Source organism: Sphaerulina musiva (assembly GCF_000320565.1).
Source record: "Sphaerulina musiva SO2202 unplaced genomic scaffold SEPMUscaffold_10, whole genome shotgun sequence".
Classification (NCBI taxonomy): Eukaryota; Fungi; Ascomycota; class Dothideomycetes; order Mycosphaerellales; family Mycosphaerellaceae; genus Sphaerulina; species Sphaerulina musiva.
The window spans coordinates 447039-471448 of record NW_016017392.1 but is presented as its reverse complement, the minus strand read 5'-3'; the positions used below and the strand labels follow the sequence as shown (position 1 = coordinate 471448).

Genomic DNA, 24410 nt, shown 5'->3' with positions numbered 1-24410 from the left:
TCCTAAGTAGGTAAACGATACTACCTACTAATCGTTAATAATTATACGAGATACTACTAGATCTATACCCTAAAAACAGAAGAGGCCTTAGAAGTCTATAGATACTACAAAGATTTCGAAAGACGAATAGAACGGTAGTTTAATAAGAAACTAAAGCAGGCAAGAGCCGATAGAGGTACCGAATTTATAGATATTATCTATCGCGCTTCTTACGAGGCAGGCCTAGACTTTATTATCTTAGCTCCCTATTAACCTAATTAGAATAGAGTCTCTAAAAGGAAGCATTAAACGCTCTAGAACAGTATACGCAATATAAAGTAGGATAGTTACCTACGAAATGAGCTCTAGCCTAAACTCGTTAAAGCAGCGGTCTTTATTAGTAACTATATACCTACTACTGCCCTCTAAAACTTCAAGAGTCTATACGAGGCATTCTACGGTAATATACCGGAGGTAGATTAGATACGACGAGTCGGATATAGGGTATATAAGCTTATACCTAAAGTAAAGTTTCGAAGGTTACTACGTTTATCGACTCTAGGATCCTGTTACTAGTACTATTGAACAAGCGAAGGAAGTTCTCTTTAACGAGAATGTTCGTCTCGATTATTAGTTAATAGCGACAGAATTACCTCCGCTATTAGTAAATAAGACTCTACCGTAGGCGCCTAAATATATTCTTCCGACTAGAAACACTATAAAATCCTACGGTTAACGTTTCCCTAGAAATCTTTAGCCTATTTAAGAGCAATTAGCTATACGATCCGAGTAGGAGAATTATATATATCCTAGCGATCGATTAATACCGAGTCCTATATAACTAATTCAATCAAATTCAAATAACCAACGTATACTAATCCTAGTGCCTTTTAACTCTCCTCGACCAACTATTCCGGCCCTCGATTATCTACCTGTACTATCGTTTATATATATTAATTAATCGGATCAAATCTTAGTATTTAATACGTCCCTTAAGAAGTACGCCTTAGAACCGATACTAGAGTTTGAAATTAAAGACAATATACGAATTCTAACTACTTAGGAACCCTTAGACAATAAGGAACTTACGACAATATAGCTAGTAGAAATCGACCCTATCGTACTAAAGACCTACGACGAAGCAATCTCCTGCCCTTATAGCAAGCAATAGATTAAAGCTATTAAAGAAGAATATAGTTCCCTATAGGATAATATAACCTAGAATAAGATAGACGAATCAATAATACGAATACCTACCCTTTCTAGCCGTTAGGTCTTTACTATAAAGAGAGGGTCTCGTAGGGAAATCACTCGCTTTAAGGTACGATAGGTTGTTCGTAGGGTTCGAGTAATAGGAAGGGATAAACTTTAACGAGACCTTTACAGCCGTAGTAAAGCTAATAAGCTATCAACTTATATTTAGACTCGCGACGAAGAACAACTAGTATATTTATTAAATAGATGTCAAAACTGTATTTCTCTATAGAGATATCGACTTAGAGATTTATATTAAACTTCTACTAGGGTTTAAGAAGATAGGAAAGGTCTATAAGTTAAATAAAGTACTCTACAGGTTAAAACAAGTACTACGAATCTAGTATAAGACTCTTATAAATGCTCTTAAGGAACTCGGCTTTACCTATTATCTATATAATAACGCAGTGTTTAAGAAAGGTTTAATGTTTATCTTAGTTTACGTCAATAACCTGCTTATTACTAGGCTAGATCTCGAGTTAATTGAAGACGTTAAGCAATTACTTAAACAACGCTTTAAAGTAAAGGATATAGGTAAATACTAGTATTTTCTAGGTATTGTAGTTAAAAGGAAGGAGGGTAAGATTAGACTAACTCAGATAGCTTATCTTAAGGCTATAATTAATAAGTTCGGATTATTAATCTAACCTAGTCACTACTCCTTACATTACTAACAAACGATAGGAACCTATACCTCCGGAATTTACGGCTACCCCGAAGTAGCGACTAGAGTACCAGTTAATAGTAGGGTTACTAATATACACTATACTCGGTACTCGACCGGATCTAGTCTTCTCGGTCTTAACAGCTAGTCGATATTGTTCAAATCCCTTACCTAAATACTAAGAACAAATTAAGCGGATACTATGATACGTACTTAGAACTCTAGATACTAGACTCGAATTTAACGGAGAATTAAAGAGTAAACTAATAGGTTTTACCGATGGATGCTAAGAACGCCGGGGATCGCTTAGACAGCAGGTCAATTAGCGACTATATCTTTACTATTAGAGGTATAGCCGTAAGCTAGAGATATAAGAAACAAACTACCGTTACGCTCTTAACGGCCGAAGCCGAATATACTGCCCTTTATTATATAGGAAAGGAGGCTATCTAGTTAAAGGAGATGCTAGAACTCGTCGGATTACTACAAGAAACTATTATTATCCTAGTCGATAATTAAGTAGCTATCAGGATTTCGAATAACCCTAAAATATATAAGAAAACTAAGTATATTCGAGTACAATTTCATTTTATACGACAACTAGTTAAAGACAAGACAATTACGATCTTATATATACCTGGACTATTTAATACGGCGGATACTTTTACTAAGGTACTGAATCAAACGGCCTTCGAACAATACGTATCTAGAATAGGGATTGTTAGGCTTTATAGGGGAAGGGCAAAGAAGTTAAAGGAGAATAGAGTTAATAGTAATCTAGTTAGAGCATTTTTAGGATATATTAACAGAGGCTACTCTTTTCCTACTATAAAGGCAGAGGTTTTTTAAGAGGGGTCCTAGGATTATTTTAAGGAGTTATTAAGGCGTTACGGAAAGTAACCGACTATCGGTTAAGTAGGAGTGTTAGTAATAGTATTATGGTCAGGGTTGTAACCGATGTCGCTTAAGCACAAAGATATAAGGCACGGGTAGGTGCGTTAGATACTAAATCAATCAATAGCTTATAATCTTTAACATAAAGCGACGCCGGAAAACAGTGCTAAGAACGATAACGCTAACAACGGCGACGCTAACGACAACGCTAACGAAAACGCTAACGACGATTCTAGCGACGATTCTAGCGACGATTCTAGCGACGATTCTAGCGACGATTCTAGCGACGATTCTAGCGACGATTCTAGCGACGATAATACTAGCGACGTAATTACTAATGACGAGGATACTGTATATAGTCTACGCTATAAGATTCCTTAGCCTCTCTACTAGTATAAGCCTTCGGCTTATATATACCTCGTTGCTTATAGTAGTTATTATAGTATTGTTTAGATGAAGAATAGGGGCCGGAAACACTTTAGTAGTATAGATAAGGTAAGGAAGTATTATATATAATAAATTATACTAGAGGCAATCGCCTAAACAAACGAGTATATATAGTAGAATAGCTATCGTACTATAGCGTAGGTTTTGGCTATTAATAAGGATAATACTAAGAGTAAGTAGTTATTCTACCTTGGAAATATAGAGAAGTACAACTATATTAGTATAGATCCTATAGGGCTACTATTCTATTGTTGCTAATATCGTAAGAAGCGCTTTTACGAATTCCTTCGGATATACTATAAGACTAAAGATAGAGTCTGTTACTAAAGTAGGCTTTTCTAGTATAGCTATAGTACTAGTTCTTTGTAATATCTATAATAAGTTTGCTAAGATTCGCTATAAGCTTATAACTATAGAAAATAGCTCGACCGCTCGAATTTTGTTTCTGTATACTTAGAGCTTATTTGAATATACAAGATTAATACTAAGGTACTTATCTACGACTCTAATTATAATATTATTAAATTAGGGCTACTACTACTCTACTTCAACTTCATTAGAACCGTTCTTCCGCTTGCGTATATACTTATACCGGACGAGACCTATAAGGGCTATATTTAGACATTTTCAATCTTCGACGAATACTAGATCAATAATACTAAGATATTTGTTTTATAATCGAGATAAGGTAGCTATAAACGAGCTTTCGAAGGTATTTCTAGCTTCTAGTACTACTAAAAAGTATATATATATAGTAGTAAGAGCCTGTATAGCTAAAACATTCGGTTAAGAGAAGAATAAAAAGACTAATAGATATATACTAAGCAAGCTTATATAGGAGTTCTCTGGGCCTTTATAAACGTCGGGCCAATAAATTTTAAACGTCGGGCCTAAAGTTTGCCTTAGGCATAATATGCCTTAGGTAGAAGATATCTCAAACTATTTCTCTTAGGTATTCTATCTCTCTCTCTCTCTCTCTCCTTTCTAGGTAGGTATTTCGCGTCTCGTTCCTCTCGTTACTCTTGTTCCTCTCGTTAATCTTGTTCCTCTCGTCGCTCTCGTCGCTCTCGTTGCGTTGCGTTACGTCGCGTCGCGTCTCGTCGCTCTCGTCGTATCTCGTCGGTCTCGTCGTATCTCGTCAGTCTCGTTATATCTCGTCGGTCTCGTCGGTCTCGACTCGTCGGTCTCGTCTCGTCGCGTTGGTCTCGTCGGGTCTCGTCGGTCTCGTCTTGTCTCGTCGCGCTCGTCTCGTCGGTCTCGTCTCGTCGCGCTCGTCTCGTCTTGTCTCGTTACGCTCGTCTCGTCTTGTCTTGTCTCCTTGCGCTCGTCTCGTCTTGTCTCGTCGCTCTCGTCTTGTCGCTCTCCTCTCTTGTCGCTCTCGTCTCGTCTTGTCTCGTCGCTCTCGTCTCGTCTTGTCTTGTCGCTCTTGTTGTAGAAGCAGGTAATATACGAATATTCTGCCTTAGGTACATAATGCGGCCTAAGGCAAACTTTGGGCCCGACGTTTAAAATTTATTGACCCGACGTTTATAATGACCCAGTTCCCTACTCTATACCGGATATACCGATATATATTACCCGACGAGCTATATAACGATGCCTATATAGCCCTTAGCAAACGAGCTATATACGAATAGAATAACATCCCTAAATGCGATAACGACGAATGTTTTCATACTATATATACAGCTGTATTTATAGCTATCTAAATAGATGTAGAATTAGTAGAAGAGCTAGATATTATTACCCGGCCTATCAAAAACCCTATTAGTATTACTACTATCGTAAAGAATATACCTGAACGCTAGTAGAAGATAGTACGCTATCTATAGACTGCCTAGTAGGTTAATAAAGAGAAGTATATATAAAAAAAAAATAAGATATTCAAACTACGCTATTTCGGTATTAATACGTTCTCTAGCGGTAAGAGGTATACAAAGGCTTAAAGGTATAGATAATATTATTACGTGACAACACTCTAATCTTCTTTATAAAGCTTACGCTATTCTATAACGAATACCTAGATCTCAAGAAGGCTAAATTAGCTAACGTACAGAAAACTACTATAAGATTAAACTATAGTAGAGACTAGGGAGCTCTAGTATAATTAGAAGTAGAAGGAGAATATCAAAGTAGAGAGAGCTTTAGAAGTAATAGGAATTATAGACGCCCTATCTATACGGCGCTAGATATAGCGTTAGGTATAGCAATAAATACGGCGCGATAGATATAGCGATAGAAACGGCGATAGATCTAGCATACCTTAGGTAAACTTGACCCCCGCATATGATTCCCCCCTGCCCTAATTTTGACTCTTTAAAAGATATATAACTTTCTAGAACCTCTACAACTCTCTATAAGATATTTCAGATACTATACATATAACACTCTAGAAAGTAATAATAGAGAAGAATAAGTATATCTTCTAAACTCTAGAAGAGAACGGCACTATCGAGCCCTAGTCTTTTTGGATAAGTAAGAAGTAGAAGTCTAATACTATATCTTTACTAGAGGGCAAGTGGATTCTATAATAGTCATTAAACTCTAGTAGGGTTCGATAGAATAAGAGTTACTTATTAGCTTCTACTATACGATACTAGTCCTTTACCTTTACCTATATAAAGTATAGGATATCGTATAATCGCTTATATCTAAGGTTACGTAAAGTAGCAGCTGTAACTATTAATCGGCTACTGCGTTAGCTCTATTATACTATCTTTAGTCGGTGTCTATAAAGTAACTAAGTGCCCTAGATAAGCTCTATCTCTTTATTACTATCTCGTTACCGCGTTTGTACTCTAAATAATAGGCCTCGACGTAGTTTGTAGTTCGTCTCTATCGGAGTACGTAACTAGACGGAAGTTTATAGTAGACACTTATTCTCGGAGTACCTTAGACTTATACCTATCTTAACTATACTGTCTCGTTGGAAGTACGTCGCCTATATAAGGGCAAAGTCAATAGACTACTCGCGTACTATATATTTATATAGTAGATTATTAGTACTGCCTAGAAGACTCTATAAAGCCGTTACGAGGAATTGTTTTAACTAAGGTATTTCTTGTACGAGCGATAATACTACTAGCAACGCGGTCTATATAGTACTATATCCTCGTTTTTTGCTATATCTCCGCCGGATAGTCTATAAGGTATACTAGTAATATAGTAGTATTTCGATACTTAGATAATTAGATCGAATACTAGTTTGAAGGCATTCTGATTACTTATAGAGTTATTGATAATATAGTATTTAAGCCACTAGCTGCCAGGCTTTCTATATTCTACCTAGAAAGACAGAGCTTTAAAGCTAGTAGCGAGTAAAATAATATATTGTAACTATAGTAGTATATAAGCTACTAGCCGTTTCTTGCTATTATAGTCCTAGATATATATATTTAATAAAGTAAATCGAGACTTATTAGTACTATATATACTATCTACTACAATAAATCTACTATATTCTCTTAACAATCCTAGGCCTTCGTTAGACGTATATATAATACCTTTCTTCTTACTATATTTCTTAGTATAGACGTCGAAGACGCTATAGTATACTCTATACTCTCTATAATTCTCGACTGCTTATACTAAATAATTATCGATAGAGTCCTTACTAGGTATATAGTTATACAACTTACGCTTATCGTAGTAGTAATATAGCGAGTCTCGTTGGTACAGAACGATCTCTCTAGCCTTCCGAAGCGTAGCGTAAGTTAGGTATAGAGAGGGAGTAGAGGCTAATTAATTAGGAAAAGGTATATAGAGGAATCGAAAAACTCGGCAGCGCCTACGCGCCTGCCTAGACGTATCCTATTAGCGTATCCTTTATAGTAGAGTATACTAAACCGAATACGTTACTATCTTTATAAAAGCCTATTATAGGTATAAAAAAAGCTCTATATAGTAGCTACCAGAGGCATTCCCTATACAGTTCTATAGCAAAGTAAAGGACTACTATACCTACTAGAGGCAATCTACTACGCGCGTATTATGCGTAGTATATATATCGCGTTGCGTATATAGGTATATAGCGCGTAGCGCTATATAGTACTATATAGTAAGATAGGCGTATAGAGCGCAGCTTTCGGAGCTAGGAAAACCTTCCTCTAGTATAACGTATTACGATAATATAAGTAGACTAGAACTTTCTACTTTAAGTTATATAGCTTCCTTCTATCTACTTTATATTAATACTAATATTATACTACCGATACCTACCGCTACAACGACGACAACGACAACGAAGTATACTGCTACTATAGACGTATAACAGCCGGGCCTATAGGCGCCCGGGCAGTAGTTAGGTATTTAAGCCTAAGGTATACCGGCCTAAGGTAGGCCGGGCTACGGCAGCAACGCTAGCCGAGACGTCGGGCGATCGGCTATCGGGCGACCGCCCGCGTAATGCAGCGACAGCGTATACTTAGCGTAGGGGTATATTATACGACGCCGCTCCCTCCTTTCCGAAGGACAAGAATTAGTTTTGTTCCTTTGTCCTACGTAGTAGAAAGGATGCTCTATATATTACTACATACCCCCTCTTACAAGACGTCTACCGCCGATATACTATCGAAGAAATTACGCTACCGATAATACGCTTACCAAACTACGTACTAAACCGATATACCGACCTATACGCCGAATTAAGTACTATAAATTAAGTACTACAAAGTACCTACCGCTAAACTATACTTGCCCTATTCTACCGTACCTACCCTATACCTCCCGTAATTACCCTATACTCTCTATACCTACTCTATATCTACTATACCTATACCTACTAATCTAATTAATAGCTACTGTTTAGGACAGCGTAGCCGGCGGCGATAAGCAACTACTAAACAAACAACTATTTAAGCGTACCCTCCTATCGGATCGACCTAATCAATTTGATCTAGATAAAGAATTCGAATCTAACTACGACGACGAGTATCTAGGTATAAAGAGGTATACCTACGGCTACTAGCGAGCAAAGAATTACTTTGTAGACAAGCGCGCCGGACACCGCAAAGCTGTTACGACGTATACTAACTATCGACAGATAGCGCCTAGTATACCTATAACTTAATATATATCCCTAGCTAAAAAGACTAAAGTAATATCTTGTACTACTATAGTACTAGTACTAGCACTAGTACTAATACTAATACTAACCGTACTTCCGACGAATGTTAACGATCCTTAATTTCCGATATAGTACTAAGCAATTATAAGCTAATTCGGTATTAGCAGCCGATTCTAGCTACTCGTACCGTACGCTTTACCTACCGCCGCCCCTATATTTAGTATACCCGAATTATTACTATCTATCTATACGAACGATCTAGGATTCGATCCTTAGTATTGATTAATTATAAGCCAATTGAGTATTAGTAGCCGATTTCAACTACTCGTACTAAACCAAAACCTCTATCCGCCGGCTATCGTACCGAGCCCTATACTAATACCTATACCTACTATATCTGTACCTAGCCTCCGCGCCGAGACAGCTATACTAATTGGTACTATATTAAGCGCTACTTTGTTTGACGATACTCCGTTAAGCGCTACCGTACCGTTGCTATCGCTTCTAAGCGATATAAATAATCCTCGATTGCGTCTGTAATATAGGTTAATTGGCAATTGCTAACTAATTCGGAATTTATACGACGTCTTCGGCTACTTATAGTTATCTTGAATTCCTTTAGCGTTGCTAATTCCTATTATTATCGTCTATATTATCTTAGACAGCTCTATTACCTTCGATATCTTAGACGTTAGACTACGAACCTATATTAGATAACGAGTCGATACTATAGGAATCAATCGATACTATACTAATTTAGTACCTCTAGCTTCTAATTTACTAAACCTACTATAACGGCCAATTATTATAACTACTCTTAAAGCTCTTAAGCTACGCTATTGTTGTAGTACGTTGCTTATTAACACTATAAGACTTCTAACAAATCCGGTCTAAAAGACCGAGAGTACGAGTACTACGTTATACGTCTCCTTACTAATAAAAGCAATAGACTACCTTTAGAAGCTAATAATAACCTTAACTGACTAGTATTGTTAGGGTTTGATGCTACCCTCTTGACTACCTTTAATATTGCTCTTAACTCGGATATAATAAGTATATATAATATATATAATAAGCGCTAGTTTAATATAGAACTATAGTTATTCTCTATTAAAGGTATAGAGTATACTAATGTCTATAAGCTCTACTATAGTAAGAGTCGTAAAGGGAGTATTAATAATTCTTAAAACTTAACTCTTAGTACTGAGCTACTATATTAGAGGATATCCGAGCTATATTTAAGGTACCTAATAATCCGGAGGTACGACGTTTACTAAATGCTATTACTAGATCTATATCTGCCCTACAAGGTACCCCTACCTATTGCGCTAGTATAAAGCGTAATCTCTTCTTTATATTTAGCGTAGCTAATTTGCAATAAAGCTTATACCTCCTAACTAGTATAGAGATATCTATTAACGATAGAATCACGCCGATAGTCAATCTAGGATCAAACTCTCTTGTACTAACCTCCGAGATCACCCCTATATCGTAACCGCTTACTTCTAACAGTGCCTCGATACCTTAATTAAGTATATAATAAAGCTAAAGAGCTAAAGTTCTGTATTCAAGACTACTAGTATCGCTATGAATTCTAAGGACCTAGTAGTAATAATGCTTATAAATTCGTATAGTTATATATGCTAGGCTTATTTAATATAGATAATAAGTATAAGCGTACTAATTTTACCGACGTATAGCGCCGCTATCTCTTTGCTATTAATCTAGAGCCCTGCCAAACTACCGCTTAATTTAACTATAGCGTAATTAGTCTCGGTCTAGAGATCTCTAATAGCCTATTTAATCCCTTAGATATAATCAATCGTATATAACGCTATAGATACTTAGAGTATTACTAGCGCTAGAGAAGAGGACAGAATACTAATAATTAGTATACCTTTTGCCGGTTCTACTTCATTTAGGCTACTATAGAGACTAGTAAAAAGCGAAATCTAGTATACTTTATATTCTACGTATAAAGCAATTAAACGCTCCTTAATTACTTAAACCTATTAATCTTACTAGTATAGCGTACTAATACCAATAATTTGCTATATACGGACCTATAGGTAGCGGTCAAATACTTAAGCAAGTACTATAATAAGGTAGAGATAGTATTATTCTTATTTGAAGCAATACTTAGAGCTCTTATCCCTATAGTATCCTCTAATAATTAACCTATTATCCAACTTGCCGCCAAGGCTATAAACAAGATAATAGGCGGCCCCTATTAGCTTAATAGCGCGTCTTAGTATTAGGTAATAAGGATCTAGACAACGTACCTCCCCGAGAGGATTTCAGAAGAGGAAAATTATACTAGACGAAGTATATCTAGTATACTCCGTAATATAAAGATGTTACTTTCTTTATAGTACTTACAAACTACGAGTTAAGTAGGCCTTATATAAAAGGCCTTCCCTAGGGCTCCGTACGTCTGTTAAGTTATTATCTAAAGTATAAGAATAACCCGGCTAATTCTATATATAAGGATTACTGTCGTACTTAGGTTGTCCTTCTAGAAGGTCTATAGAGAGCCTATCTAATATTACTAGTTACTCTTTTTAACTTATAAGGCACTAACAACTTTATATTTGATACCTATTCTAGTACCTACCGTTAGTACCGCCGCTATTATAAATACTACCTAGATCTATATATTGCCCCTCTTTAGAAGCTATCTTAAGAGGTTTAAGCTCGAATTAATATAGAAGACTTTAAAGAACAACTCGACGAAGAAGACGTAGATCCTATATATTAGGATAAGCTTAATATCCGCCGTACTTAGTATAAGTCAGATACTAATACCCTCGGCAATCGAGATATCGATATTAACGCAGACTAGTCTACCTTTATTAGTAAATATACTGTTAAATTCCCTAATATCTACTATTATCTATAACGTAAGTATAGGCAATTATATGCGGCGGGAGCAAAGATTCTGAATGGCGGGAGGCCAAATTTGCCTAAGGCAGAATGTATATACTACAGGTACTGCCTACCTACCTGACTTTTCGAAGAACTAAGACAAGACAAGGTCCCTAGGCAACAAATAGGCTCGGAGATAGAAATACCTAGGTAATTAAGAGATAGAGATAGAGATAGAGATAGAGATAGAGATAGAGACGGAGACGGAGATAGAGATGCCTACCTACTAGGTAGGCAATTGAGAAATAGATACGGAGATAGATACGGCGACGGACACGATAGATACGGCGCAATAGATACGGCGCGATAGACATACGGCGCGATAGACATACGGCGCGATAGACACACGGCGCGATAGACACACGGCGCGATAGACACACGGCGCGATATAGGCATGGCGTGCCTTAGGCAAACTTGACCTCCTGCTATTTAGAATTTCTGCTCCCGCCGGATATAATTCCCTGTAAGTATAGGTTTTTATATATAGCAGGAGGCCTCTTAGGGCTTACCCTAACAACCTTAGGCATACATATATAGGAAGATTTTCCTAACATACCGTAATAGCGACAGCAACAATACATATAACTACAGACTTGGTATAGCGGAAAATTAGGTTAACTATAGTAACAATATACTAATAGGACGAACTTGTTTAATAGTTGTATCTTTGGTTATAGTCTATTAGAGGTAACTGAATTAGTTCTAAGCCAAAAACGCGTTTGCCGCTGTCTTTAGCTATATTACCTACTATAATCGACAGTATCTCTCTGTCTCTCTATTAGCCAATCTCGCGTACATCTCGTAATGTCGTCGTGTCGTCGCGTCGCGTCGTCGCGTCTATCGCTCTAGTAGTAGCCTGAATCGTAGCCTGCTAATATATTGGTGCGAGCGCGGAGGTGTCTTATTACACAACGCCAAGAATGATGCCTAAGGCCTAGACTTTAGGGTTAATCCTAAAATGCCTCCCGCTGTATAAAATTTATGCTCCCGCTATATATAAAAACCCGTAAGTATTAGAAAGAAGAAATTGCGGCTAACCCTATAGAACTCTGTATAGATTCCTAGTCAACCAATTAAAAAGAGTTTCTTAATCTAGAGCAACGTTTAGTATATAATACAGTACTTAATTACTACCTCTCTCTTCTAGATAGCTAGGATCCTCCTCAATTACTTCTAAATGTTAATAGACGTACTAGAGCTACTAAATTATATATTATTAATCTTACCTCTGTATATTTATAGGCTAAAGCTAGAACTCGTAGGAATCTAGTCCTCCGCCTAGTACTAACTAGTATAGCTACTTACGCTATAATAGCTAAACCCTTTACAAACTCCTTGAACTGCCTATAGGTACCGCTAGTTTTAAGAGCTGTCCGTATCTATATTATAGAGCGTATAGGCTAAGCTTTATAGAGTCTACTATCTTATTATTGACGAAAAGTCTGTAATTAGTCTTTATTTTTGGCTCTCTTAGGTACGTAGTAGTCAACTGCTATTCGGCGGAATAAACATTATCCTTCTCGGTAATTTCTTCTAACTTCTAACTATTACTAGACTTCCGCTCTTTATTACTAATCTTAATTATACTATAGATATTAGTAGCCATAACGATTACTATACCTTCAATTATACTATCGAGTTAACAAGGCTAATACGTAACTAACTTTCCGCAAATATTTAAAAGGCCTCTATAGAAATGCTTTTACTTGTTAGGACTAGTAGGTTCTTACTACTCGTATTGCTTCTATACTCTCTATAGGAGAGCGCTAATCTTTTAAGGATACTACTTATATCTACTTTACTAACGATAATATTAGGAACTTTAACGAGCAGCGACTAACTGTATTGTATACCTCTATTATTAAGCTTAGAGCTAAGCATAACGACGATAGTATTAGACAGTATACTTCTATAGATAAATATAGTTAATTAGAGGTAGAGATTGAGGTATCTATTAGCTATAAGATTATACTCTTAAAGAACGTCTAGATAGAAGCCGGCCTAGTAACTAGAGCTACTAGATTTTTTATAACATTGAATAGGCGCTATTAACAACAAACCCTTATAAGACCCTACTTTATTACCTTATTATAATAATCAAAAGAATAGATTATACTAGACCGTAGCTCTAAGAACTCGATAGAGAAGGGTCCGGCGCCTATATTACAATCCCTATCTTCTACGACAAGAGGTCCTTTTACTAAGGAGGTAATAAGTACTGTTCTATTAGAGAGTATACCCTTTATACGCTATCTAGAGTAGTAGAGCAGTAGAGTTTAGTAATTACCTCCGTACTATCGACTGTCTATATTTTAGTATCCTTTAATAGCTAAGAAAGCTCTCCCTCAAATAACTGTAGTATTTTCTGTTATAATATAAGTATAGAAGGTATTATAGCGCCGGATGCTAAAATAGCTTATATACATATAAAACTCTTATAGTAGTTGTTTGCTACGAGAAGGAAACTCTACTATAGGTACTATATAAATACGATCTATCTACTAATAACACCAATTCAGAATCTAATTCTATCTATACTCTATAAATTCGATAGAGTAATATATATATATATACATATATATAGTAGAACTTAGTAAGTAGATCAATACTTAATATTGCTAATTGTATACGGCCAAACGTAACGCCTCTAATAGTAAAGTTCTTCTCGTTACTAATCTAGGTAACGTACAAGCTAGTATAATGTCTATAAAGTCCTTGATATAGGTAGCAGTTCGGTACTAATATAAGTATATACAAGAGTCGAGTTAGCCGACACGATAAGCGACTATATATATATACGCAAACTCTAAACCTTATTAATATTATTCCTAGAAAGAGATTATATTAACGTAACCTAATTCCGTGATTATCCCTATATTACGTACTTGTCTCTCGGACACTACTTTAAAAGTGACACTACTATATAATAGACTGAGTAAGCTTTGACTAACTTTGTATATAAGCCAGCTCGGAAAATCTGACAATTGAATAAAGAAGGCGGCGTAAAAGACGTTCTAGAGGAGTCTGTAATGTTTAAGGTCCTAAGCTTATAGAAAGTAACGAAATGTAGTATAGAAAACCTATATAGGCTAATAGAGTTACGGGTAGTATACTTATTTTAGTATTCAAGTATTCTATAATAAACTACGATTTTCAGCTGTAGTACTAGGTTATCTAGAATACTACGTAATGTGTTATATAAATTGTTATTATTACGGAGCGACCGACTTCCCTGTTGAAGCGAAGCGTAGGCTAGAGTAGGAGGAATTCAGGACCAATCAATCTAGCTTTAGTATACTCTAGCTAGAGAAATGAGCCTGGCTTGTCTAGAAGTATCCTATTAGCGTATCCTTTTCTTGTGATTTAGGCAATATAGACAAAGAGGTATAACTGAATGCAAATAACGTATTTGACTGCTCCTCTATTAAGGTATTGTATACATTTATATCTTATAGCATTATAAGATTCTTGTTAACTAGATTATAGAGCTCTACTTCATTAGTAGAGAGTTATGATCTATAGCCTTAGCCTTACTATAGCTCTACGTATACCCGTATTATGCTCTACTTATAGTCTAATAGATATTTTATTTAGTTAGTATTCTAGAGATAGAGAATTTCAGATTCTAGGGATAGGAAACTTTCTAATGTAAGCTTTTATAGCCTTCGGAGGTAATACTCCATAGGTAAGAAAAGTTCAAGTCTTCTAGAGAAAGAACGTTCGGGTTCAAAAAGGTCTGCTTTTGTACTTTCAGCTTGATTCGGGAATCTTAGGTATTTATTTAAAGAAATATATTACTTGGCTAGGAGTAAGATTTTCTAAGTACCAATAACTTAGCGTGTTCTAAATCTTAGCAGCATAGCTCTGAAAGCATTATAATAATTTGACTCTAGGCTATCTGAAAGGAATAGTAGTCTACTGATAATACCCTTACACAAAATTGTTTTCTATTCTAAAGGATCAATTTAGATCAATCAGAACTTTCTATCGATGTATTTAATGCTGGGATCAGGTATCAAACTATATAAATATCGTAAGAAGAAAAATAGTGGCTTTTCTTACTTTCTCTGGAGACTCTACAGAATGTGCATTAGACAATCTATAAAAAAGGCTCTCCGAACCCTGTTATAGATTACTCTAAAACTAGCATACTATTACGGTAACTCTATAGTTTTCTAGGTGATCCTTAAAAAGTCTGGAAGTGCCTACTCTCTCTAGAGAGTATCTTTGAGGTTCTCTATTGACTATTATAAAAGAACGGAGAAGCAAATTACAGATAGGTAGAGATAGAGATCTCGGAGCCTTATAGAGCTATATATTAGAATTTTAATAAACTCTAGAACAGTATACCAGATTATAGAGGTAATCAATTTACTTACAATCTATATTTCTACCTGGTATAGATAATATAACTTATTCTTTTATCAGATTACATCTCTAATTCTTATCGTCTAATATACGAGTAGAACTAACTTTAATTCGGTACAGAAAGAATTAGATTATTATTAGCTTAACGCCCTATAACAGTTTATAGTCCCTCTGTGATTTTATTATATTATTCTCGGAAGCTTTCCAATTAGGTATACAGTGTTCTATGGAACATTTGATCTGATTGGTTCGTATCCTCTTTATATCAATTACTTTAGAAGGTTCCGAGGTAATTAATTTAGTAGAGAGGAGAAGAAGTATGTGTTGATTAGTACCAGTAGAATGGAAGTTGCTTAATCTACATCAACAAAGGAGAGTATACTGTCTTGGTATATATAAAGAGAAAGGCCTTTACTGCTTTCTTCATATAGGAATAGCGCAAGGAATAAACCCGGAGGTTTTCGGTAGAGTTTGTAGTGCCACTTCAACATCGGTAGTTTCTTTCTTACACGCAGACGCCCGTCTAAGGGCTTGGAAGTGTAGGGTATGTGTGTCCTTGCTTGCCTGCGTGACGTCTGGCCAAGCGAGATAGTCTGCTTACATGTCTTACAAGTCTGCAAGGGCCTACAAAGCCTTAGCGCACGAGAGAGCTCGCATATACAGAAGGTATTCCCTCAACACCGGTCGTGCACAACCCGGGACCAACTTACCAATAGGAGAAGGACTGAAACTCGGAATCATGAAATGTACGGCAGGTTCCAAGGCAGTCCTCGTTCCCATGCTTACGAATACTCATCTAGTCAATACAATCATCCACGCAGTGATTGCCGTTGCCATATCGGTCAATGCTGTTGACCCGCCCGCTCAATGCTATTACCCGACCACGCAAGAGGAATGCCACTTGTCAACTTGGTGTAATGGGATGTGCACCAATGTCTGGCACAACTGCGCGATGGGCGGGTGCCAATAACTTGAGAAGGATAGGACAGATCAGAGCCGCTGTGGGTAAGTCACTATACGTTGTCGAGACGGAAGACTGTAGTAACGCTGACCTGTTACAGTTTGGATGATTGTGCATGGACGGCAGCGATATGGTTCCTGCGCACATCATAGTCTTTCTAGTGCTGAGGAAGAAAGCTTTGGTCGACATGCTCAGAACCACAACACGTCGATGGCCCCTGAACGTACGTCCTATTCTAACAGAATCTTCGGTGATGCCGCCTTTGGCTGCATTGCGGGTCAGAAGTCGGCGCTTCTGGCTACTGATCATCGGAACTCCCGGTAGCTTATCAGCAGTAGGATCGAATTTCGGGGCTGTGTTCAGCTGCAGACAAGTCGAGACATAAGCCAATCAATCATAGTTTGCCGAGAACTTTCTGCGACAGCTCATCGCCTTGTTAATCGTGGTCACGGCACTGTGTGTGTATGTGTGTGTGTGTGTGGCTTCGCCATGTTGGGGAGTTCTGCTGCGCTCCATGACACCTCATGGCCATCCGCCATCCAAGAGGGTGCTAGTAACATCCCGGCCGAACTTCTCGCCATAGATCTGGATCTTATGCTTTGTGAATAGGTCAGACCAAGGCCGTGACCTAATGGAGGTCAGCTTCAGGTTCGTTGACCGCTGGGTTGAAGCCATGTGCAGAGAAAATGGCGACTCGATTGTCTGCAATGGGCACCGTGCAGTATGCAACCGGCAAGCCCTGGACATTGGTGACTATTCGGATGTCGATTTTCTGATCACCTTGCTGTGGCGAACAGCTGCTGGAGCTTCCGCTAGCTGTTCCTGCCACTTCTCCTGCTCGGCTAGTAGGTCGTCTTCAGGGTCATTGCCATCCGTGCTGATGCTGTCGCCTTTCGTCGGTCGCTTCACACTCGCCGCCGGTTGCTCAGGCAGAGCGCCTGCTAGTCGTGCCTCTTCTTCCCACTGCTTCTTTTCAAGCTCATCATACTCGTCTTTTCGCTCGATCCACCGCTCCTGCACATCCCGCACATCCATCCGGCCGTAGTTTTCGCTCATTACCTGGGCCCATATACTCGCTTCGTTGTCCAGAGTCCGGCCGGACTCGTCAGTCCCGCGAGCCCCGGCAAAAACATAGCCGCTGGCGCGATCAATGGCGCGGAGCAGTGTGGCCATGCTTTGTCGGTCCTCGACAGCCATAGTCTCGAAGCCCATCAATCCGTAGTCTTCAATTAAGCTGATGAGAGCTTCGTTCAGAGCATCCCACTTTCCAGACGCCCCACCAGCGCTTGCAGTCTGTTCTCTCGAGAGAGCGGGCAGCAGGTGGTGCAGGTCTTGAATCTCTGTGTAGAAGTCCAGATTGAAGGGCAAGTCCGCACCACCAACTGCTTTCAGGTTGTCCATCTTCGTTAGCACGTTGACCACGGGATATGGCAGATGCAGCGGCGCGCGCAGGCAAAGAAGCAGAGAGCTGAGGTATAAAGATGGCCGGGTCAAGACTACAGAGTCCACCAACTGGATGACAACTATCTAATGCGGTATTAGCACGGACAGGACATAATAAGAATATCACATATAAATTACACGCACGCGATAGCCCTGCTGCTCCAATCGATGGAGAATATTTGGCAGAGATGGATGATGTGTCGAAAGCTCTGGCTGTCCAGGCGTATCGAGAATGATAGTCTCCTCTACAGGTTCCCGTCAGCAGCGAGAAGATGCGCAACGTACCTCTAGACAAGATCCATACCGCACTGTGCTAGGCTCTGCTCCAGCCACTCGACATTGGTTTCGATTTCCTCCATGGCCCAGAGCACGCCACCGTTGGGGCCGAGTTCCTCGCGCTCCATCACGTCATTTACGTCCACGAGGTCTCGCACATCGAACGAGGCATCGTAGGGAATATTCTCGTTCGCCGGATCCAGATTGCCGACCGAGCAAGGCCGGGCGACGGCTCGCATGAACTGTTGAAGGCCATTGCAGAGAGTCGACTTGCCCGCGCCCGGGGGGCCGATGGGCATGAGAATCGTGCGCATCGTCCGTCCCGATGGTGATGCGCCGTGTCTCTGCGCGCGAGGGACGCTGGATGTCTCGGCGAGCGAGCGAGGCGCAGGTGGATGCAAGCGATGAGGTGGCGGGACGGAGCGGCAGCGAGCAATTTGGAAAGATTGAGGCGGGAATATAAGCTTTTGCCAAGGATACCAGAACCATCTCGGCTGGCTAGCGGTACATAGGCATAGGTAGGTTAGCTGTTGGTAGGCTACCTCCTGTGGAGACCCTGGTTTCAACGTCTGACGCCTGTTTCATCAGCTTCTCCCACGACGGGAGTGAACCTAGGTATCGCCTCCCCCCCTTCGCTACCTGACTCTCTGACCGAGTAGGTACCATCAAGGAAATGGCCTTCAACCTCCACCGCCTGCGCGACTGGATCCCCACTGATCTGCCGCGTCTCGCCTCGTGGAACCAGGCCGACGACGCAGACGTAGAAGCCGAGTCGCATCGGCCAGGAACGGCGCAGACTGGCGATTCCGCCGATCCCGACGCCATTGAGCACAACGGCGACGTCGACCGATTCTCCGCCGGCGGCACAGGCGCGCGTGCATCGGCCATGGTCCTGGCCGAGCCCACCCCCATCGACGCAGGTCCCAAGTCCAACCTCGACCTGGTCAATGAGTGCGACAATTTCCCCTACTACCAGACCGACCCCAAGCTGTACTTCGCCCACGTTAATACATACTATGCTCTGTACGTCAAAGACCACCCCAACACCGAGCTGGGCTACCTGCTCCCGAGCGTGACGGAAGTCTTTCGTGGCCTTCCGGATTGGCGCATTGACGATGAGGAGAGGAGTCTGACCTTGGTGACGGGGAGGACCGAGGCGGAGAGGACTCAAGTCGTGCAAGCGACGATTCGGGCGATGCACGCCACAGGATACTTCAAAGTCCTGTCCAAATGGCGAAATGAATTGCACCCCGTATATGGGCCCCAGGGAGAGGTGTTGTTCAGCATGGAGAGGGCTGCATCTGCGTTGTTTGGTATCACGACGTACGGCTGTCACATGACGGCTTATGTGCAGGGTAATGAGGACAAGGAGCAGCAAACGAGGATTTGGGTGCCTCGCCGAGCGGCAAACAAGCAGACGTACGGTGGAATGTTGGACAATACCGTTGCGGGAGGTATCGCAACGGGGGAGACTCCTTTCGAGAGCCTGGTGCGAGAGTCTGCGGAAGAGGCCAGTTTGCCGGAGGAGCTGGTGAGGAAGAAGGCGAAGGCGGTAGGCACTGTCACCTACTTTCACATCCGCGACCAGCGAGCTGGTGGGGAGACCCGCTTGGTACAGCCAGAGTGTCAGTATGTGTACGACCTGGAGCTCCCCGAGGATGTTGAGCCGAAGCCGTCAGACGATGAGGTAGAGTCCTTTCAGCTCAAGACGGTGGAAGAGGTCAAGGAAAGCATGAGGAATGGCGAGTTCAAGCCAAACTGTGCGCTGGTGCTGCTGGACTTCTTCATCAGGCATGGAATTCTGACCATGGAAACGGACGAGAATTACATTGAAATCGTGTCAAGGCTACACAGGAGATTGGAATTTCCGTCCCCTTGAGCCACGGGCTTGGCATCGTCTCCAATTCAAGGCACATGACCGGAGGCGTTATGCTGGACATTGGCCTGTTCACGATCGACATGATTGCATGACACAAAGACAGGAAATGATAATGCCCCCTCACAATTTGCTACATTGCGCGGGCTTTTCAGGCGTAATCTTCATACTCGTGCTGATGTTGTCTACGGTATCTGCTTGCCCTGGAGGCTGGCAGATGGGACACGTCCTTAAAGGATATGGAGACTTGCCGACTCTCACGAAATGGAGTTGAGCGATTGTGATCACTTGGTAGTCTGCACAATGCCAATTCATGTCATTCACATGGCTCACTATCGCCTTTATCGCCTCTCCACGCGAGAACGTAGTCACGCGATATAGTATCGCAGATTTCTGTTCCTTAGCTACTTCCTGTCTTCAAGTGCCTCGCGGTGTCGCCTTCGAGGAGCTGATGTGGCGACGCTAATTGTGGCCGATCCGGAGTGTCGTCGGCTCAGACCCGTTGCGAATTGTCCAGCTGCAAATACCTCGACCTTTCAGGACACGATTGCTATATGGACCTAACTGACCAATGTCAACGAGATGATCAAGACTAGCGCGTCGTTCCTAGTCTGCCCCATCTGTGCCAGCCAGTGGGATTCGTAGGCCACTGTCGTCAAGCAGAAGGACGTTGACAGGAGAGAGTGACTCTACTAGGAGCGCTGGCGGACGGCGTTGGTTCAGATGGCCGGATACCATGCGATCGTACGACGGAGCTATGGGAGAAACGACTACGAGGAGGCAATGCAAGAAAAGATGCGAGGTACAATCTGGAGAGACAACCGACAGCGCGGCATTGGCTTTTGAATGACTGCAACGAGAACGACAGGTACTTTGTAGCGGGTGGGACTTTCAGCAGCTCCCGTGTTCCTCCCATCTCCCGCAGCAGATTCACTGGCAGTCCAGCTCGACTCCAGGCTTGACGAGGTCTCTCGCCGTGGTCACTTACCACGATTATCACCAGACTGGGACAAACAACGTGGCCTCGTGCCATTATGGCATAAGGCCTCATGCGGCTTCCAGCACGTCTTTTCCCACTCCGCACCACCATTCACAACTGCATGCACCGCAGTTCTTCGTATTCGGTGCAGCATACTTGGGGGTCGGTCCAGCGTTGTACCATAAAACACCTAGTACAGCAGGCCAGACGCCTCGACTGCATTGTACGGCAAGCCATGTCCGACATCTTCAGCTACTTCGACCCCTCGAGCATCGACCCCGGAGATGAAATGCAGTGGCAGCACATCTTTGAGGAACAGAATCAATCCATAACAACTTCACCTGCAAACGGGATTACTATTGGCGACAATGGGAGAGAGCAACCTGAAACGGCCACTAAAGGCGAGGACAACAGGGTTACAGAGGCTCAGAGTGGGCAGTTCTTCGATGAGAATCTCCTTGACCCTGCGCTTTGGCTTCACGGCTCAGATGTACCATGGCCCTCTATCGAGCAATATGAGCCACTACAACACGGTACCGACCTGATGATTGAGAAGTCGGCGCAGCATGCGGACAAGCGGCCAGACGACGATATGTGGCAAAATCACAATGCTCTGAGACAGTGGGAAGACTGGAACACAGCTTTCGCGGGAGATCGCGTGCAGCCACCTCTGGCAGAGCAAGCAGCATCAGATCCGTATGGGAGACATGAGCGGGCACATGTTGCTGGTACGATTGAATCACCATCTTGGGGACAGGATCGCAATGAGCAGCAATCACAACAGATCGGCCCATCGAGATTGTATCACCACGACGTACAAAACCTGATATTTGATGAGTACGATCGACTCTCCTTGAATTTCGCCCACTCTGGTCCCGCTGAAGCACTCGGCAACCAGGGCATGTCACTCCTCGGTAACGCGCAACATGGTATGCCAACCAGGCCCTACCCCCAGGGCCACCACTTCCATGACATTACCCTCACCAATCCCGACCAGTCCTTCTCGCCCGAAATGCGCTCCAACGAATTTGATCCTCAATATAACACTTCTGACCAAGCATTCAGCCCCGACACATTCAGTGATACTCCTGGCCCTTCCGAATTCAGCCCTGAGCCCGACAGTATCAGCAAAGTGCGCAATGGTAGATCGAGGGCAGCACCGCGCAATAAAGCCCCGAACCCAAACACCGTTGTCATGAAAGCTTCCCTTCCCTGCGTAGCTCCAGGCTGTGGGAGACCTTTCCGAAACCGCACTCATGTCCTCGACCTCTGCAATCGATGTGCTCGAAAACATGACCGACGCACAGCAGAAGCTCAACCCAATAACCTTGATCCTGAGGTTCCCGATCTTCAAGCTGCCAGACGGCTGATTTATCCTGCTCAGGTGGGCCGTGGGCCACCGATTGGGCAAGAGGAGCTTCAAGACATTCTCGAAAGGGAAGACGAGTTCATCCAACGATTCCTCGATGCCGTCAATGCCGTGGTTCCCGGAGGCGAGGGCGGAAACGTACATCAGGCGGGCTTGACGTGGGAAATGCGGCAACAGATCACACTCAACCAGAAACTCCGCATGGAGGGATCTCGCAAGGGGGAGGAAGGTGCGTATCGCCGGCCACTCATCACCGCTCGACTTCGCGCTCTCTTTCTGGAGACGTACCAGTTCCACACAGGAACGCAGGAGTGCTTTTACTCCATTGGCGGGAACAACGCTGGCTACAACCCAGACACCAGCCTGGATTTCCAGGAACGATTTGAGCTGATTTGTGATCTCTTGCGAAAGAACAAGAGAATGGTGATGGATGTGATTGAGGGAAGAGGAGTGAAGTCTGTGGTTGCGAATCCCAAGGGCTATAACAAGCGGAAGGTGAGCAACAATCTTTGTAATGAGGACAAGAAGGAAATCATGGGGAAGGGGAAGGATCGGATCGAGAGCGAGGAGCCCGTCAAAAAGAGACGCCGACGGGGCGGCGGCAAGTTGGGAACTGTTGTCGAGGAAGGGGATGATGAGGTTGTCGAAGATGATGAGCATAGAGAGGCAGCAGCAGTAGCAGGGCCGTCGAAACGGCCAAAGAGAGCTACTGGGAGAAATACTGCTGCCGCTGCTGCTGCTGCTGCTGCTGCGAGAAAAGATGCGCAGCAGCAGGTCGAGAGGGAGGATCCCGCTGAGGCTGAGTTGAGGGAGGCATTGCGGAGTGATGGCAAGGAACAGAACGAATTTGACTTTAGCATTGATTTTCCCGGGCTCGACTTTGGAGCGGACGCCTTCATTTGAATTCTTGGCAATGTGGAGTGAGGTGATTTGACGAAAAGTCGTCTCAATCATCACTGCATCGGAGGTACCTAGTGGGTGTGTAAAGAATGGCGCTCTGTTCAAATTCATCAATCAACCAACCGGTTGAGTGCTGCTTAGCGACTCGAGCGGCGAAAAAAAATCTTGGAGGGAAATTGGAGGTAGATAGAATCGATATATTTCTCAGGTGAACATGAAAACAACAAGAGAGTTTATAGGATGCCTAAGGTTGAATACGGACATTTCCTGAATGTCGCGAATTCCCACTATTGAAGATTGAAGTCTAGACATCCACAACAATGGTCTATGACTTCTCCGGTCTTCCTCTGGAAAGGTATACCGTCCAAGTAGTATATGTACTCGCGTCATCGGAAAACCGACCGTCGTCGCCACCCCCTTATTTGTTTAATGCAACTTTGAATAGCGCGCGCGATTTCGGAACACGCGACAACAATCGCCTTTCCTCCGGAAAAGAAGAGTAAGGCCGACTCGATCGAGAATCAAAAAGACAGACATTGCACCAAAATGGCAGAGGGGAGAAAGCGGAGAGAGATGGATGTGTGATATGAAAATTGCGCCTGCTATGATCAAGCGATAGCGACAGTGGCAACTCGAGAGTTGGAAGGTAGTGAAAGAACAACAACAACAACAACAACAACAACAACAACAACAACAACAACAACATCATGTCTCAACCAAGCAGTAGACAGGTACATCGTTGACGAGTTCTCGTCAATTTCGCACACCAACCACGCTATAACCACTACCCCCTAGGGGTGATGATTTCACGTTACCTCGCCGGACAGTAGGTTGATGCGAACACTTGTCTGCCGACAAAGCGAGCAAGCGGAGGTACATGTCGTCGTGATAGAGTCCTGCTATGGTTGTGGTCCATGGTTAGCGTACGTCGTGTTTCCTGGTGATACGAACACGCGAAGCGAGTCGGCGAACTTACCTCCATGGTGACTCTCCTCTTCCTTCTCCCCCCC

The 24410-nt window shown here is 42.1% G+C and overlaps 5 protein-coding genes across 5 annotated transcripts; 4 read left to right on the top strand and 1 right to left on the bottom strand.

The window, feature by feature from the left end:
• Nucleotides 1–1577: 1577 nt before the first annotated feature.
• On the top strand, nt 1578–1778 carry SEPMUDRAFT_51683 (uncharacterized protein; the record flags this gene model as incomplete). Its single annotated transcript, XM_016909199.1, has 1 exon — nt 1578–1778. A coding segment is annotated over one exon (201 nt), but the record flags the coding sequence as incomplete, so codon positions are not given.
• Nucleotides 1779–16528: 14750 nt separating this feature from the next.
• SEPMUDRAFT_120192 (uncharacterized protein) lies at nt 16529–16881 on the top strand (the record flags this gene model as incomplete). Its single annotated transcript, XM_016901578.1, has 2 exons — nt 16529–16601; nt 16658–16881. 2 exons carry the CDS (start codon nt 16529–16531, stop codon nt 16879–16881), a joined length of 297 nt encoding a protein of 98 aa, XP_016757455.1.
• Nucleotides 16607–18590, bottom strand: SEPMUDRAFT_91933 (ATP_bind_1-domain-containing protein; the record flags this gene model as incomplete). Its single annotated transcript, XM_016910572.1, has 3 exons — nt 16607–18084; nt 18145–18240; nt 18294–18590. The coding sequence occupies 3 exons, from the start codon at nt 18588–18590 to the stop codon at nt 17311–17313; spliced, it is 1167 nt and encodes a 388-aa protein (XP_016757454.1). The 3' UTR covers nt 16607–17310.
• Nucleotides 18591–18932: 342 nt separating this feature from the next.
• On the top strand, nt 18933–20467 carry SEPMUDRAFT_151399 (uncharacterized protein). The gene has a single exon (XM_016906794.1). The coding sequence runs from the start codon at nt 18950–18952 to the stop codon at nt 20153–20155; it is 1206 nt and encodes a 401-aa protein (XP_016757453.1). The 5' UTR covers nt 18933–18949; the 3' UTR covers nt 20156–20467.
• A 2138-nt stretch (nt 20468–22605) lies between these two features.
• Nucleotides 22606–23462, top strand: SEPMUDRAFT_151398 (uncharacterized protein). Its single transcript, XM_016906793.1, has one exon. The coding sequence runs from the start codon at nt 22666–22668 to the stop codon at nt 23401–23403; it is 738 nt and encodes a 245-aa protein (XP_016757452.1). The 5' UTR covers nt 22606–22665; the 3' UTR covers nt 23404–23462.
• The last annotated feature ends 948 nt before the right edge of the window (nt 23463–24410 follow it).

Bases quoted from the DNA above. Each gene is read 5' to 3' on its own strand.
- SEPMUDRAFT_151399 (XM_016906794.1), top strand. From the start codon at position 18,950: ATGGCCTTCAACCTCCACCGCCTGCGCGACTGGATCCCCACTGATCTG.
- SEPMUDRAFT_151398 (XM_016906793.1), top strand. From the start codon at position 22,666: ATGCGGCAACAGATCACACTCAACCAGAAACTCCGCATGGAGGGATCT.